General features: G+C 38.5%; 1 protein-coding gene and 1 long non-coding RNA gene across 8 annotated transcripts in view; one reads left to right on the top strand and one right to left on the bottom strand.

Annotated features, from left to right (window-relative positions):
* The window catches only part of POU2F1 (POU class 2 homeobox 1), a 101,681-nt gene that overhangs the window by 40,866 nt on the left and 42,415 nt on the right, over positions 1-18,400 (top strand). For 2 of the 7 annotated variants that reach the window (XM_062614631.1, XM_062614630.1), the window contains exons 1-2: positions 8,684-9,762; positions 14,906-14,971. In XM_062614631.1, the coding sequence (XP_062470615.1) occupies positions 9,735-9,762; positions 14,906-14,971 (94 nt within the window). In that variant the 5' untranslated portion in view covers positions 8,684-9,734. Of the gene's footprint in view, positions 1-3,004; positions 3,573-8,681; positions 9,763-14,905; positions 14,972-18,400 lie in introns of those variants that run through there. The other 5 variants (XM_062614627.1, XM_062614629.1, XM_062614626.1 and 2 more) reach the window with 5 other exon arrangements.
* The window catches only part of LOC134161619 (uncharacterized), a 226,094-nt gene that overhangs the window by 171,229 nt on the left and 36,465 nt on the right, over positions 1-18,400 (bottom strand). The window lies entirely within an intron of this gene.

The raw sequence follows: 18,400 nt of genomic DNA, 5'->3' as shown, positions 1-18,400 counted from the left end.
AAAATAGCACTGTATGCTGACTTGCTCTGTATGATCTTTCTTCCACTGGGCTGACAAACTGCCTTGCTACCTTTCTGCAGGAATGTCTTATAGGAACATATAAACTGTTTTCAGAACAGTATGCTTAGAAACTTTGAGAAGTTTGAAATCACCACCTCAGTACCTTTCTTTTTAAATTTATATATTAAAAAATTTAAACTTACATAAACCCCCCATACTATATATATGCTAAATAATATAGATACTAAATTATATGTAAAATGTGTATATACACTTGTGTATACTAAATAATATATGTACTATATTATTTGTTTTATATAAAAGCATGTATATATAGTATATATGTTTATATATAAAACATACAATTTCATATTTATATGTATATGTAAAATAATTCTGAGGGCTAATGGGTGGTTGTCTACCTGTAACTATTTTCAGTTCTGATCTATTGTAATGTCTTGGTCCCCCTTGAAGCTTCAGGTTTTAAGCCTGTTGTGATGCTGTAGACCAACATACAGGCTTTTTATATAGATGGTTCAGATTTTTATAAGGTGTGCTTTTCACTTATTTGCTATAGTTTAGTTCTACTATAATATTACAGAATTATTAGCAATTATTTCTAAATTCTTCTGTGAATAGTTCCTTGGATTTGGGGTTTAGTAAGCCAGGTCTAAGCTAGTGTACTCATTGATGTAATTGTAGCTGTTACTCCACTTCTGCTTCTGTTAGTTTCTTGTTAATGCCCCCCATTTTCTTTACTTTCAAAGCTTTGTAGTTCTAGTGCCTTCTTCAACACATCTGATGAAAATAAGTGATTATGTAATTAAGTCTTACAGTGTAAGAATCACATTTCCATTTTTGAGCATGGAAATGGTATGTGTGCAGAGACCAGAAATCAAGACCAGTATTCTCAAGAGTGAAATTGGAGGGGCTTGTTCATATGTAAGTATACTAACTGATATGAGTTGTCAGCATTAGGGCTGACAGTGTCCCAAAGAGGAAATAATTATTATGAGATTTTAATTTCTTCTACTTGTCACATAAGTTGCATGATAGAGTTCATAAGATGAATAACATATGAGTGGATTTAAGCCATAGACAATAAAAGTTTTAAGGTAATACTGCAGCTGAAACAGTCTTGCCTAGTTGTTTGTTCTGCCTCTTTGCTACCTTTGCGCTTTAAACATTTCTTCCCTTGGACAAAGGAACAGATTTGGGTTGGTATTTTCTCCTTGTGGTTGGAGTAGTTTTAACACAGGTTAATTCTCTTGGGTAGTTGTGTAATGGCAGCACAAAGAGGAGTCGGTAGAGCAGCAGAGATGAGCGGTGCTGCAACTGCAGGTACTCCTGCTGGCATTTTCCTGCCTCAGAGCTCATGGCCCATGGCTGCAGTACTGGCAGTCATCTATTTAAGGTTCTAAATTAAGTGTCCTATTTCTAATTTTTGGTTTCTCTGTGAAAATGGCGAGATATGCATATACAAAACTTGTGTTTCACTGAGGAATTGGAAACCAAGAATTAAAGTATTCTGGGTATCACTTTTAAACATTTTATTTGTTAGGCCTTTGACCTACTTTTTTCACCCTGTAATGTTGACTACATCATGAATTTAGAGAGGGACTTTTCACAAGGGCATGTAGTGACAGGACAAGGGGGAATGGCTTTAAACTGACAGAGAGGAGATTTAGATTAGATATAAGGAAGAAATTCTTCCCTGTGAGAGTGGTGAGGTGCTGGCACAGATTGCCTAGAGAAGCTGTGGCTGCCCCATCTCTGGCAGTGTTCAAGTCCAGGTTGGATGGGGCTTGGAGCAACCTGATCTAGTGGAAGGTGTCCCTTCCTGTGACTGCGGGGTTGAACTAGATGATCTTTGAAGTCCCTTCCAGCCCAAACCCGTCTGTGATTCTGTGAATTTCTTTAGAGGATTCAGTATTTGTCAACTTCACACTTCCAATCAAAGTAAGTTACGGGAAGTGGGGCAGTGAGGAAAAGTTTATCCTTGCTCTGGTTTGTTGGACAAATAAATAAGACATTCCTGCCTTCAGTGGTGTGTGTCTGTGGGCCTGCACATAAAATGTCTGTCTTCCCAGCAAATCCTCTGCAAACACAGCCATAGGGGGTAGTCATACAGCATGCACTCAGCATTGCTTCTAGTAAACCTGTTCTTGTGGTTATTTGCTGGAAAAGCTAATCAATGTCTTCTCTGCTTTAGCACAGCATAGGTGATAAAATGAGCAAAACAGTGCTTGTGAACATTTCCCGGAAAAGCACATGTAGGTGATATGTGTAGCTGCCCTGTGGTTTTCACTTCCTACTGTTCCTGTATTATTATAAGTTAAAGACCAGGTGCCCAGAAACTTGTATTTTTATTTTTTTTCTGACTGATGGCAAATGCAGTCTTATGTTAGCTCTGACCATCCAAAATGATAGATACTTGGATAGGTGTGCTAATGGATGGAATCGGCGTCTGCAGTGTGAATAACTCCGTTTCTTTCTTCAGATCTTGCATCTGGCAATTTTTTGTTCAATTTTGTTCAACAAAGCAGCTTGTCTGGAATTTGGCTTTTCCTCTTTGAGATCAAATAATTTAACCTTCAGAAAGAAGCGTTCTCATGAGATGTCTTGTGGGTCCTACAGGCGTTAATAGTGTCTGGATCAGTGTGCTGAGTGCATTAAAGCAATATCCGCCTTCAGATTTGAGATAGTTAAGGAAGAGAGAGCAAAAGCAGTTTCTAAAAGGAGAGTGATAACAGCAATGCAACTTCAATTCATACCATGAACTATAGAGGTTTTTGCATGTGCTTTTTTTCTGTCAATTTGTCTGTCAAACACTCTGACGCTTACTAGAACGAAATACTCTGTTGTTGATCTTGATGTATTCAGTTAGCTCCAGCAGAAATCATAATAAACTTAAACCAATGACTTTGATTTATGTATTTTGGGAGTGACCTGTAGCTTATTTAACGACAAGTGTCATGGAGACTGGGATTTGAATTGAACTGAATTGAGTCAAATACTAAATTAGTCTATTCTTTGTGGAGCCCTATTCATCAAGCTAGGCTAGTAATTACTACTTTGGCAAAGTGGAGAACAGAGAAACAGTGTATTTGCATAAGGCAAGATGATTTACAGGTAAGTTTCAAAGTAACGTTTTTAAGGTCTGAGAGCCTGTCCATGTTGTGTGGGTACACATGGGGAGGCAAATGCTTTTGGAATGCACATACAGTGATGTTTCCAATATGTAATAGGTCATACAACTGCTAAAACAAATATTCCTATTCAGTATTTGAGCTTAGCATAAGTAGCCTTCAGATGTTATCAGATCAATTGTGGTCTGACTTACATATTAGAGAATATTTGCTTTACTGAAATACCTGGTATTTTTAATGTATATTGCAATAACTATTTGAAACTAACAGTAATTATACCGTCTTCTTTAGTAGTATGAAATGTGTTTACCTTTTCCATTCAGATGTGTGCACAGTTTCAGTAGCCAGTGCATGTGTGCGTGGAAGACATGTTCCCATAAATGTTATCACAGCACGTGACGAGATGACCAGGAGGATGACCAGGTCAGGGGATGTATGAACATGGTCTGGCATTCCCTGTCAGGGGAAGTTTACAGTGCTCCTGATTCTCCAGCTGCCCCAAGCTGCAGCATCCCATAAAAGCTTCTGAGCTTTCAAGGTGGTGGGTTTTTTGTTTTCTTTCATTACTGCTGTTACATAGACCTGAGCCCTTAGATTTCTTTTTTTATTATTATTCTGATAAATTTTGAAGTTTTACTGATCATGTTCTTCAGCCCTCCCGTGTGTTCAATTCATGTAACTTAAGTCTTCATTTCAGTCTTTCTCTACTGTGTTGTGCAGTGCCTTTTTTGAAAAGCAATGTGAGGCACATAAATCTTGTAATAAAATATGAGGTGTTTACTAATAAAACAAGATATATCTGATCCAGGTGTTCAATACTTGTCAATGTGAAGTATTTCAGATTTGTCAAACCAGTAATTTTAAAGAAAGATGAGACCCACATATGTGTGGATAAAAACTCAAACAAGCATCTCCCTTAAAATATTTACATTTTAAACTTATTTGTATGTGTGTGTTTTTAAAAATATCCCACTTAACTTTGGATACTACTTTTCAAGTAAAAGTTCACTAGAGCAAGGAATATATAATGGTTTAGAACTGAACCTCAAATGTGGTGGAATCATAGCACAGTTTGCTGATTTTTCAATGCTAACTTCTAGTTAAATTGAAAGGAGTTGGGTGCCCTCCTGCAAATACTGAAAAGTGCTACTGGGCAGTAGCCCTATGGCATATGCAGTGTGCTGGTTAAATAACACAGTTTTGTGTTCAAATGTGTGACACTTTGGGTTGTTTATTTGAATTAAGTTCTGAAGTTGGTGCTTATGATGGAGTGTTTGGTGCACATGAATAAATAAAAATGAAAAATAAAAATTTCAGCCAAATGAAAACATGAGTGAAACACAAGTGCTTAAATCAGGAGAGGTAAAACTTAAGGTTTTTTACTCTTCAAAATTTCTGTGATTTCTAAGTATTATGATGGCTTTATGGCTCACAGTTGCAATTTTGAGCAAGTGTTGACTGCAGTGAATTTGTATCCTGTGCTTCTGAAAACACTCAACGGAATGAAAGCAAAGCTTTAATATAATGTGGTATGGCTTGTAGGCCTTAAAGGGAGGGCAAAACTGTGCAGATGATGCTCTAGAATGATAGAATTAGCCATGAGTTCCAAATGAGGCTCAGTTTGCTTGTGACAGCTATATGTTTCCTCCTCCTCAGACACTGGTACTATATTGTGAGTTTGTCATGACCAAAATTTTCTTAAATCATGATAGTTATTACCTTCTGTGGACAAAACTAAGTGAGACTTACAAAACCAAACCCACAAACAACTTCCTTAGTATTTATGTCTCAGGTGCTTATGAATGTCTGCTGCCCTGCATTGCTAAGTTGAATTAGCATTCCCGCTTAGCTGTCTGTATACTTAATTTTCTTCAAAAAAGGTGCAAGAAAGAATTCTGAAAAACATTTTGTGTGGTGGGAAGTTTGAAAGGATAGTTATGATTTGAGTTTGTGAGAGAGAAGTAAAATCAGATGTAGACTAAAGTTCCAATTCATAGCAATTGAGTAATGACCAGTAATTCAAAACCAGGCCAATTTTATTTGACTTTTCCAGACAGCTGCTCTTTGACTTTCAGAGCAACCTTAGTAATTTTCAGATAAAATCAGTTTTGTTAGCCAGAGCTAAAGGTGGTGGCTAAAATTAGAGCTTCGTTTGCAGCCCTAACTATGAACAGACTGCTGTTTGTAATTACTCTAAGAGGATTGTGCCAACTTTAATAATAGCTAATTATGTGGAAGTATGTGATTTTTATAAACTTGTATGTTGGAGTTGCATTTGATAAAATTTTTATTAGGCTTCATTTGGCTTGTGGAACGGAGATTTGGAAATGTCTTGAGTTAGAATGTAGTAGCTCTGTGTAATGTCAGTTTAGGGTATCTAGGTCCCTGGCTGGCACAGCACATAGAAAATAGCCTTGCTCAAAGTGTTGCCAGTGTTTGTTGCTGTTGTGCTTAGTCAGGTATTATCCTCAAAGCTCTGATGACCAGTCTTCTTCAGTGGTTCCTCAGGATAAAATATTCTAGATGCTGATAGACTAATGAAAGCAGTATGTTAACATGTTACAATTTATATTTTATTTCCTTTCCTTGTATCATTACAAATACACCATACAAAATGAGAATAATGAGTAGAGTTGTCTTACAGGGTAGTATTGCCCTGTTGTATCAGGCTTGTCACAGAGCTGACTAGTGGCAGAAATTTCCTAGCTGTCATTGAGGGCAGGTAGTAAATGACATTTTAGTAACGTATGGAAACATACCTGTATAATAAATGAAGATTCTGTTCCCCCATAAAGATGCTGAATAGAATGTTGTTGATAATAACTTATCCCTTTAATTCTGCCTCATTTGTATTGTTTTTTTTTTAACAAAACAGAAACACAAGAGAGAGACAGACCATCTGAATATAAGGGTTTAAGCATCATTTCCCCTATTTTTTATCAACTTTCGCTATCTATAGGACATTGGGGAATAAGTTTTTGGAGTTTACACTCAGTTGGGGAAAAAATAAATGGGGAAAAAAAAAAAAAAACAAAATGGGAGGAGAAATAAAAGAGGAGGTCTAACCATGGGTTGCATAACCTGCGGGGGAAAATGAAATTCCCTTTCTAAAAAGTAAAGTATTAAGGTACCAAGTGTAATCATTATAACTGAATAAATAAAGTGACATATTGGTGTGACAAACAGCAAAACAGAAGAGTTCATTTGAATTGGGAAGATACAGAAAATATGTGAAGAGAAGAAGAGAAATGGATTGGAAAATGTCTCCTGAAGCTGTATCTGCAAACTCTGAAATATTTGACTGAAGAAGAGCTACTTTTGCTATACTTGGCTCCATGTTATTGGCTTAGTTCCTTTGGTTTTAAGGAAAAGTTCGACTAGAATTATGTGGGGAAAATCATCAATGTAAGAGTTGTAGGATTGGGTGAAGAGGAGAGAAATAATTGTTGAGGTGTCTGTAGGTGTGCGGGATGTAGAGAGATTTTTGTACTGATGAGTGCAAGGTGCACCTATTTCTCTTCTTAGAGGTGCCTCTAGAGCAAAAATGAAACATTGTATGCAGAGCCCAGCCTGGTATTTTGCTTTAGTATGAGTACTGGAAGAATGACTTTGTTTTTAGGGTGTGAAGTAACTTTTAACGTAAGAAACCAGAAACAAAAGAATGGCCAATGATGTGGCAGAACCTGAAGAGAATGTTAAACTAGCATATCCAGCTATTGGTTTTGAATCTGGGTGGTATACACTATTTCTCCCCAAACCTTTTCATACTTGTGTCTTCAGGCCTCCTTCAGAAGCCTGCCAGATAAATAATTGCAGAAGTATGGCCTAAATGAAACAATAGGATTTATTTTGGCCAAAAATTAAGAAGTTCTGTAAAACAGAACAAAATTGTAAAACAAAATTGTCAAAGAGTGAAGTGGTTGCTGGCAGAATGGTACTCTTCTCCCTCCCTTTGTTAGCTTGATAAGTCAAAGGTTTTATTTCAGTTAGCAGCTTAGTAGAAGTTACAGTTCGAAAGAATGTTTGTGTTTGGAAGTTACAGTTCAAAGGAATGTTTGTTTGTATTTGGGTTGGCATTCATATTTGGGAATGGGAAGAAAATTTTTGCCTTGTCTTTGTTAGCTATCAATGCAATGTTGATAGTATGGATGGGCTGTGGTACCACCAGCACACTTGGCTAACTGCTTCAGGCATGTCCTTCCCTGGCCTTTATTTGCTGTTTGCTTATTCTGTTATTTGATACGAGTCATCCATCGCTACACACGTGCCTGCTCTTAACGGTAACTTCCTGCAGTCATGTGCTTTTGATGCTGCACCTGTGTTCAACCAGCTCAACACAGGCTCTCATTTGAAAGGAATCCCAAGATAACACTGCTGTTCTCTTACTATGCATCTAGCTGCCTCCACTCAGCCGCTGTTAAACTGGCATTTGCTTTGTGAAGTGCTTGGCTTGTTACAGCATTTGTGCTCAGATTCTTCTGATGAAGCAAGTGGATTATCTCCCAGTGCACTCCAACAGCATGTATGAAAGAGTAACGTTTCATACACTAAAATGTAACTGAAGGGTCTGCAAACCATGGAGATGTCCCTCTGAGTTCTCAATGGGACACATGAATGAGTAGAAAACCAAGTTTTTAGACAAATATTAGGAAAACCTATCCAGTACACCCAGTTGTTTCCCTGCAGCTGGGGTCACCTTACGTTCTTGCAATCTTTTTCAGGTGTAGCTCACTCATGCTAAATATATAGCAGGGAACATCTTGTGTTAAGTAGAGATAGGAACCCAAACAGAAGAGGTCAAGGATGGAAGTAAATTCCACTCAGTACTGAATGATTGAGAAATCCCTTTTCTGTCACTCCCTCTTGTTGTTTGGAGAGGTGGTACTTGAATTCACTTCAGAAATTAGAAGAAAAGTAAAGATAACGTGAGGTTTTTTTTTTTGGGGGGGGGGGGGGTTTGTTTGTTTTGTTTTATGGGTTGTGAGGTGATTTTTTTTTTGTTGTTGTTTTTTGTTTGTTTGCTTGTTTTTTTTTAAGAAAAATACCCTTACCCTTTCAGTTCACATTAACATCCGGAAGTGAGTGGCTCAAGCCTATAGTCACCTGCATCATCACATTATCTTTTCCTGATCAGAATGTGGAACAGTGAATGTTGTGATGTACACATTACATTAAATTTTTATCTAGATGTTCTTGCATTATATATCTTGGTATTTGTGTGTTAAATGATTTGAGATGGCTTAATAGCTTGTTAGTACAACCAGTTGTGTGGACCACTTTTGGAAAAGAAGATAGATGCGTCCACAGACCAAAGCCTTTTCCCAGTTCTCTGGTCCTTCAGTGTACTTTGTGGTGACAGCTGCAAGCGTGTTCTGGTCATCAGTGAGTGGTTCAGAGATGTAACCTGGCTGTAAAGTGCCCCTTTCAAAGGCCATAGCTCTGCAGTAAGCTTTCTTTAGCTATATTGTATACATTTATGGCAGGGATTAGTAGTAGTTTTTTTGTTTTTTTCTTGGAAGTCATTGGAAAGCAGGAGTAAATCTATTTTGATTTCACTTGGGATAGATTAGTGGGTGTCAAATGTTACACAGTACTTGATGTATCTACTGCTGTTAAGTTGGCCATGGCAAAGGGATTACCCAATAATGAATTGCCAAGCTCTTCAGCCATTTAAAGGGAATCGTGCTGCTTCCTTGCCCTGGTGGTACTCTCTTTCCTGCCCAGGACCTTCTTGTGACAGTTCGTGTTTGGAAATGGAAAACTCCACGCAGATGTCCAAGCACCGGTTTGACAGCTTTGTGTTCAGCTTCTACCTTGCTAATTGTTTTTGTGGATTATTTGGATTGTGTAGAAAGCTTTTTCCAAATCCCCTTTATTACTGAAGTTATTGTTGCCAGCAGGAATAAAATTAAAGGTGCTTAAGTCTGTAGAGTTGTTTCTAATTTGTACGTGTCATTTCAGTGGCATTTGAACAGAACTGTCTCTTCCCCTCCCTGCTCCCCTGTGGTACTGTGTTGAGCTAGGGCTAAGAAGCCAAGCCATTGGAAGAAAATTCATTTTGTTTCCTAATTATTATGCTGGCACTTGGGAGATAATTTTTCCCTTCATGCACTGCCAATTAATATGCAAATGAGCTGATAAATATTTATACAGTGATTTAAATTATGCAGGGAGCGCTTTCAGTGTACTCTGCAAATGAATTGTTCATGGACTTCAAAGTGCTGGCTGCTGTGCTAACGAGAGGAGATTTGCATAAGGCCCTAATCAGGCGCATACTGATTAAACTTCATTATGGAAACTGCCAGCTGCAATCTTTGTTTCTATTTTATTACAAAAAGGGGAACTTTTCACGCTTCAGTCGCCTTGACAATGTCAGACACAGCTAGTAGGAGAGACTAAAACTCCACAGAGCAACTGAAGTTTCCCTGTTCAGTTGAAGATTGCTATGGTGTAACTGAAGTTGTATTTCTTCCCCCACCTCCCCACTCCCTTTCGTGTTCAGTCGAGACCAGTAGTGTAGATTTGATAGAAATTGCCATTCTCTCTTTCCTTGGACTATCTGAACCTGTAGAGGATACCACAGCAATGCTGGACTGCGGTGACTACGTTATAGGTGGGTACCAGCTCAGCTCTTTCTTAACAGCATTTAATACGGACATAGGGGCTGTGAGGTTGACTATGCATAGAGGCTTACTTGCATATGCAGAGGTGAGAGGAAGTATTTGTAAGGCTGAAGCTCACCAGTGAATCGGAAGCAAGTAGCTGCCTGATAGATGGATAGATCTGTACCAGGGAAATACATGGTCTGGTTGGTTGGGATTTTTTTTTGGTGTTTTTGTTTTGTTTGTTTTTTGTTTGTTTTGTTTTGTTTTTTTCCTTTCCCTCACTCCAGGAGAATGTTTCCTCTGCATTGGAGAGATTTGCTGCTAGGCTTGGATGATATTAATACAGACCTATTGCTTTTAGGATTTCAATCTGAGAAGCATTTGGCTTCTGACAAGCACTGGACTTGACTTGCATATCTGTGTTGTGAATTCTAAAGCATTAAAATAAATAAGAGTCCCAGTCTCAAAGAATTTAGTAGTTTTATTGAGCCGTTCCCCAACAGAATGTATATTATGTCTGTGTATTTCTAATATAACAGCAAGGTTCTTCATGCGTAATAGAAAACAAGGTGGAGTGCGTGGTGGTTGCCATTGATAGTGTTGCAAGCTATGCCTAAGGTTACTGGGATAATGTATTTTCTGCAGTGAGATTCTGTCAGGACTGCAGAACAGACATGCCATAATTTCTTCTTTATATCTTTTAAAGTTATTTATGATAACAGATCATCCTAATTTGACAGTAGATTTTATTTCTTTTCAAGGGTCTTTCCCCAAAGCTCAATTTATAGATTTTTTTTTTTTTCCTTCTTTTGATTCCATTTTTCAAGTTCATGTAATAACTTGTATATCAAAGTAGAAGAATATATTTTTGGATGGTAAATTTTGAAGCAGACAACTGAATACTTGTTTCTGAATATGATTTTGTTTTGTTTTTTTGTTTTAATAAATTTCAAAAGAATTTGTGGCATGTTTTCACTCACATAGAACTTGGGGGGGGGTGTTATTTGTTTTTTTTGTTTGGCTTTTTTTCATACATGTTAGTGAATCATTTTTGCTGGTGCTGATGGAGTACTGGGCAGTGAAACCATACTTCTTGCACTGGGTGAAAGAAAAAAGTTAATGATATATTCTACATTAAGATTTTCTGTGTTTTGCTAGCTATGTATAGTCTCTAATATACTCCAGGTTGGTGCAGTGTCTGTTATTTTTTCTGAATACTGCTTGCAGTGTTACTGGGGGTATGTGAAAGCTTGGCGCAGCACTGCCTTATGACAACCTCAGCCCCACTACCAGAGTAGCAGTACTGAATGTATTCACTCCTGAGAGTTTGATTTCAGTCATGCACCTGCTGCTTTCTATCCTTCCTTCTGTGGAGTTTGTGCTTTAGATAATTTTGGCAGAAGTTGCAGCCCAGGGCCTTTACTTAAAACCTGAGTAAAATGTAAAGAAAAAAGAAAAGGTGAGGGCATTATGGTTTGGATTTTTTTTAGCCCACTTCATTTGTTATTCTTTTAACTCTAAAGCAGAAATTGTATGAGCATGTATAAACCAAATAATCTTTTTATTTGACATATAATGAATCTGTAAGTTTAGTATCCTGCGGATATGTCTGTTTTTCTGGTAGTAGTTTTGTGCTTCAGATGTATGCCATACCATTTGCAATGGAAATGGCGGCATTGTTCTTGGTGCTTTATATGCAGAAGGCCCACAGAATGAACAAGACATAGTCAGCTGGTGAAATAATGGATGCTATCCTTCATTTGAACTTGACGTTTTTTCACTCAACTTGCTGCTTTTTTGCACTAGCAATGTTTGAGGTCTTTGTTAGAAATGAACCTTTACAGTAAAATAGTCTTCATTTAGACATACTTTTGGTAGCTGAGTAAACTTCGTGTATGTCTAATACTAGGAAACACTGAAACCCTTTTTTAAAAGGATTTAATTTGCAGCATAGCCCGACAGAAAAGCATGTCTTGGTTCATTTATGAAAAGAGGTCTGTACAGTTATAATTTTGTCCTTGAGGAAACTTGCTGGTCTTGCAGGAAAGTTTTGTTGTAGGAACCTGCTCATACTGAGGGAATAGTCACTATGTTGCTCGGAGTTCTGTGCACAGAGCAGTTCTGTCCCCTTTTGGGTTCAGTTTGTTTACCATTAGTATCCTGCATGGTGATTTCAATGCTTTAATTTCTGTAACAAACTAGTACAGGAGGTCCTGTGTTGTTTACCTTGCAAGAGCTTTTTGAAGTGGTTTGGTGAATAGATCCCATGTTGCTGAGATATGACCTTTCAGCCTGTGCTCTTCCCTTTTGTGGTCATTGCTGTCATGAGTTCAGGCTAACCTTATGCTCTGGGTTTAAAAAACACATCCTGTCTCCAATGGCCCCATGAGTTAACCCAGTTTCCAAAATATAACCAAATATACTGGCCTTCTAAGCCCTCTTTGCTCATATTCATTCCTGTTGGATGACAAACCTTTGTGTCTAAAGGGAACTCTCCCGTTCAGTGTTCTCTGAAACTAAACTGATTTCAGTAGCCATCTGTGGGTCCAGGAGTGAACTAATGCTGTTTATCAAATGAATGTTGCCTATAATCACTTTAAATAAATGAGCTATTGCCACAACAATAAACTCAATTTAAGACACGTGCAACTTCTAGATAGCAAATAGGTTGTATGTTTTAAATACAGATCTGTCAGCATGGATGGACGCATCAACAACAAACATTTCTGTGCAGTCAGTGGAACTCATGTTCTGTTTCTAGGTTGTGGATCATGCTATCTAAACTTGGAAAATAACAAAAGAAGGAGCTGGGAAGCAATAGGTTCTGCATCTCCAACATGAGCAGAGCTCTGTCTTTCAAGACTGTGAACTCATAGCTTGAATCTGCTAAGCAGCTTTTTGCTGAAGTGTGGGCCAGCAGTGCTGAGCTGGAAAGTATCTTCTCACTCACTTCCCCTTTCCAAAATCAGTTTAGAGTCATAGAATCATAGAATAGTTAGGGTTGGAAAGGGCCTTAACATCATCTAGTTCCAATCACCCTGCTATGGGTAGGGACACCTTGACTAAACCATGTCACCCAAGGCTCTGTCCAGCATGGCCTCGACCAACGCCAGGGATGGAGCATTCGCAACTTCCTTGGGCAGCCCATTCCGGTGCCTCACCACCCTTACAGTAAAGAACTTCTTCCTTATATCCAGTCTAAACTTTGCCTGTTTAAGTTTGAACCTATTAGCCCTTGTCCTACCACTACAGTCCCTAATGAAGAGTCCCTCCGCAGCATCCTTATAGGCCCCATTCAGATACTTCAGGTTGCTGTGAGGTCTCCATGCAGCTTCTCTTCTCCAGGCTGAACAGCCCCAACTTTCTCAGCCTGTCTTCATATGGGAGGTGCTCCAGTCCCCTGGTCATCCTCATGGCCCTCCTCTGGACTTGTTCCAACAGTTCCATGTCCTTTTTATGTTGAGGACACCAGAACTGTACACAATACTCCGAGTGAGGTCTCAGGAGAGCAGAGTAGAGGGGCAGGATCACCTCCTTTGACCTGCAAACGTTTAACACATTTGCCTTTATGCTAAGAGTGACGTTGATAGTTCAGATCTCTTACATGTGTCTGACTTTTGAAAGATTTAAGCATAGGCATAGGAACATTCTGCATTCAAGTGCACCAGTTGTTTACATGGAAGTTTACATTTGTTTTAAAAATATTGACATTTCTTGACTTGTATTTTCTAACTGCTTATTGGAGTTTTTCCAAGTTGGATGTCTCTTATCTTTTCTCTCACACATGCTGCATTTGTAATTAGCTCACTCCTGTTCCTGCCCCACACTCCCAGCGAGGCTTCATCTTGACTCCTGTTTTCATTCAGGCCCCTGTCCATGTGCTTCATTCATCCTGGCTGGTGCTTGTGTTCCTCTGCTGCTGTCACCCGTGGTTCCATTAGCCTGGGGGTGGCACTGGTCTCTCCAAGCAATAGCAGGTGATAGTGTACAGCAGCAGTCTGGTTTCTCATTTTCAAGTCTCACAGACTGCCAAGCAGAGAAGTGTCTGAGCATTCTTGGAAATACCTGAGGGAAAGATGCAGCAGTTAATGCTGTTACTGTATTCTTCAGCCCGCTGTTATTTTGGTAATCTCTGCTTTAATGAAAGTACATGACAGAGGTAACCTTTTAAGCACCTAGCAAGAGAATATCCTGAGTAAAGCATTCATTGTAGTTGCATTTAACTGTTTGTGGGAATGGAAGAATATGCTTAAGGATTTGCTTATGCTTCATTTTATGAACTGTCTTGAGATTCGTTTTGTAGTTTTGGTTTGTGATAATGTGTCACACTGAGGTCAGTAGCAAGATAAGAGGAGGTAATAAGCTGGAGACCTGATGCTGTACACAGAACATCTGTATAGATTTCTGTATAAGGAAACTATATTCTCTCTCTGCCATCTGGAGAGGCCCTCTGCATTGCGCTATGTTCAGCTGACAAGCTGAAACCAAGAGCAGACTTTTCAATAGGTTTCATACAGAGGGCAGAGGAAGAGGAATTGTTTTATGTTTGTACTGCTTTGCATGAATATGTAGGAAATATAAAAATCACTTAATATCAGTAATTTTACAGGCATTCCTGTAAAATGAAAATGCAGTATTAGAAAAATGGCATCTGTTTAATTAAAATGACTGAATTTCCTTTCTCTCCTAGCTGGGGGGAAGGAGGGAGGAATAGCAGGGACGACACAAGAATAATGCAGGCCATGGTGGTCAGACTTAATATTTTTGAATCTTGATGTAGTCATTGTGCCTTCCTTTTTTTTTTTTTCCCCTTCCCCCCTTTTTGCTTCTGTGACTTTCATTGTATTGAAAATTAGGTTTCTACCTGGCTTTGCCCTCTAGCATGCTGTCATTTATGCCCTTAACACCATGTTTTCACGTGTGGGAATAATGACATATTAAATTTTGAAACAGTATTTATCTGGAAGGTTCAGTATTGTGTTCTGCTTCTGATCGTTCTTTTTGTGTTATAATCTGAATTAGGCTAAAGTACATATAACATTTCTGATGTTATATGAGACGGTAAGAATAGTTTTTTGGTTGTTTTGTGTTTTGTTTTTTTTTTTTTTAATTTCCCTATATTAGTTTATCTTTATCTGTGTTTTAATGCAGACTCAAGAATGAACAATCCGTCAGAAACCAGTAAAACATTGATGGAGAGTGGGGATGGGAATACAGGTAAGAAATGATGAATTGGTGTGCAGGTATTTGCTGGTGGAATTCAATGGATATTAAAAGCAAATTTTCTTCACCAGTTTACAGGAATCTAAACAAACCAAACCCCACACCTCCTGTTCATAAGAGACTTGGAAATGCTTTTGTCATGTCAATAAACCTACTGTGTGCAGGGCATGTTTCACACCTGCTGTAACAGAGCACTACCCACCCTTTGTACAAGATTCCCCTTCCCCATTTCCTGTGTCTGTGATGTTTCTCATATTGTGGAAGGTGTGGTGGCACTAGCTCTCCATGAGTAGTCTCATTTATTTTCCTGGCAGAACATACCTTCAGCACTTCTAACTTAGTGAAAAGAACCCAGCCTTCAGCTCAGATCCTAAGGAGCTGGAAGTACCACTGATTGTCCAGGGATTTCTGAAGCAAAATGTTTGAAGAGCATTTTTATTAACACTCAGAGGTCTTGTTTTTGTAACTTTCTGTAACTATCTATTTTCCAGTGACATTTGTAAATCATGTGAGTCTGCTGTGCAAGAACTACTAGTCTATCTTTAAAACCTCAGAGGATGTTTGTTTGGATCATTTCTGTTTTAAACTGTAGTAAGCTGATGCAACTTGAAAGTTTGAAGAGAAATTACTGTAGGGCATGGAATTTACGTTTGGCAGAACTAGTCTTCTCAAGGAAAAAAATAAATACCATTGCCACTGGTAAAGATGACTTATAATCAGTAGTTCTCTGATCTGACAGCTAAGTTTCAAGGAAGCTAACAAGTCAGGGTTTTGTGTTTCTGACCCTATTTAGGGAACATAGTACAGTCACCTCAATACACTGGTTACAATAAAATGCCTGAAACAGTTTTAAACTTTAAAATTTTTGTGTTAACTGGACTCCCCTTTTAAACATCTGCAAAAGCAACTCCGTATTTCATGTCTTGATGAGTACAAGAGTTGTTGGATGGCTGTTTTCACAAGAATATGAATTGATCAAACGGTGTTGGGTATTGCAGAATTACAAAAATCTTTTCCAACCTTCAGTTGTGGCTGGACAGTCTGTTTAGTATCTAGTGGGAAAAAAGAGGGAAGTACATAGTGCGGCTTACAGTAAACAGTCGTTTTGGTTTCCTTTTTATAGGTTGCAGCATAGAATTTTCCAAAACAACTCAACCTTGTTTGTTTCTTTGTGCAATGCATATTCTTTATTTAGAAGCTGTATGAATTCAGTACTATGAAAGCCAAGGTTATGTCTGTGGTAGCTGGTGTATTATGACATGCATCGACATAGCAGTAAAATAGTAGTATTAAGTGTAGCATTTGGAAGAATTCTTGTTTGCATTGCTCCATTTTCAGAGATTGTTTTTTCCAGTTTCTGTAAGAAGAAAGTCTGTAGCAGCATTGGAGAGGAACCATGAAATATTCTTTAACTGCAAAAATTTGGAACAAAAATTAATGCTAAACTTCTTAGTAATATGGACAAGGAATCAGCAACTTCTTTCTCAGTCCAGGTAGGGAGAGGGAAATTTACTGCTGGTGCTGGAAGATGTCTCCTAGAGCACTGTGCAGATACCCACTCAAGATACTTTTGAAATCTTCCTTCTCCTTGTTTGCCTTCCCTTCCTGAGTCCTTTCTTGAACTTTACTCCACATCTCCCCAGATCTGTAGTTCCTCACTCCTCTTCTTACGTGATTTGTAAACGCTGACTGAAGTCTGATAATTATGATGATTTGAGAGTATTGACTGTAGGTGCAATTTTACTTTGTCATGCCTTTATCCTCTGCAGGTCCAATTCTAAGCCACCGTAAACTAATCCATATTCAGGGTGTCCTGGTACTTAGTATTCTGTTTCTTTTCCTGGAATGGTGCTGAATGAGAATGGTTCAAAGATTTGATTTGGCTGAAAATGAATTAAACTTAATATTGGTTTTCATCCAAACCAACTCCATGAAGTAGCCAACCAGATGGCTGATTTTATGGCAGAATTTGACCATGCTCAAGTTGCATTGGACTAGGGCTATAAGGGTTGAAGTTTCATGATACAGCTCGATTCAGTCTTAACAACTGGGTTAGGTCAGGCGCATTTCCCTGCTAACACATCTCCGAACTTTCCTGCTTTGCATTATCTGCTGCTGGCTGGGTCCAAAGGCAAGTTATCTCATGTAACTGGGAGAAAACTAACTTGGCCAAAAGAAGAAACAGTTCCCATGGATAGTTTTCTAATCAGTTTAGAAAGGTGAATTGTCTTACTGCTGTGTCCGTGAACTACAAAGAGAGGTAGGACAGAGACAGTGTAGTTGGATCCAAGTTCACACTCCTTGGTAGTTTGTTGGTTTTTGAGGGTTTTTTGGTGTTTTTGTTTGCTTGTTTGGTGTTGTTTGGTTTTTTTGGTGTTTTTTTTTGTGTGGTTTTTTTGCTTGTTTTTTGTTGTTTTGTTGTGTTTTTTTTTTGTTGTTGGTAAGATGTTAGATCAGCTCTAGCAGTTACGGGAGCTGGGATGAAGATGGAAAAGGTGTAAATACTTGGGATTGTTAAAATCACAGTACTTGTGATTGCATCTGCCATGGCTATTTATCACCATGGCTATTTGCAGTTAACTCCTTATCTTGGGCAGAAGTGGCATTCTGGTCCTTCCATGTCCTTAGGGTGTACTGACCTGCTTCTGACAGCTCCCATTTTCCAGTCTCCAGATTTCTTAGATTCCAGAGAGGTGGTGTCACATACTTATGAGCATCTTAAGAGCAGGGCATCTCGTGCTGGATTCAGAGTTTATTTTCCTTGCTGGTCTTCAAAAGACATACGCATCCTGTGATAAATTCAAGCAGCCTGTGTACCATTCCTTATGAAACTAAGGGAATGGGAAAGGGAAGGAATACTTACTGTACTTCCAAATACCAAAGAAATTTTAAGATGCAGGTAGAACAGAGAATGAGCAGTGTGGATTGGTGGTTTATTTTGTTTTTTGTTTTTTTTTTTTTTCTCTGACTTTGGTTTTAGGCGGCATGGGGAGAGGGGGTTGGAGTCCTTCAAGGCTGAATTTAAAGAAAACTTTTTTTTCTCTCAGTAACTGCCTAAACTGGTTCTTGGGACCCATAGAGATTTTGAGCTCAGTCTTGGAAGTTGCTTTGTTCAAAGCTATTAACCCTGGGAGGCTTGTTTAAATTTCCCTATTAAGAGTCAGCAGAAGTGCTTATTTCTGTGTATTATTTCTGCGCACATGCGTAGCACTCCTGTTTTAATTACAGTACCCTGATTTAAGGCTCTTTTTAAAAGACAGTTCACTAGGGCAGCTTCACCTATTTATTTAAGGTGAGGCTTCCAGCTAGTCTTCTCAGATATGGATAATATTTTTGAACTGTGCAAGTCTCCAATTGAAATTCAAACTTACAGTAAGTTTTCTTCTCTGTAATTATTTTTTTTCCTACTTGGAGGTGCCTGCC

This window comes from Pezoporus occidentalis, unplaced genomic scaffold (assembly GCF_034315485.1).
Source record: "Pezoporus occidentalis ecotype Australia unplaced genomic scaffold, CSIRO_AGI_Poc_V1 ctg177, whole genome shotgun sequence".
NCBI lineage: Eukaryota > Metazoa > Chordata > Aves > Psittaciformes > Psittacidae > Pezoporus > Pezoporus occidentalis.
Note: the sequence above shows the minus strand (reverse complement) of the source record. Positions and strands in the feature narration are given on the sequence as shown.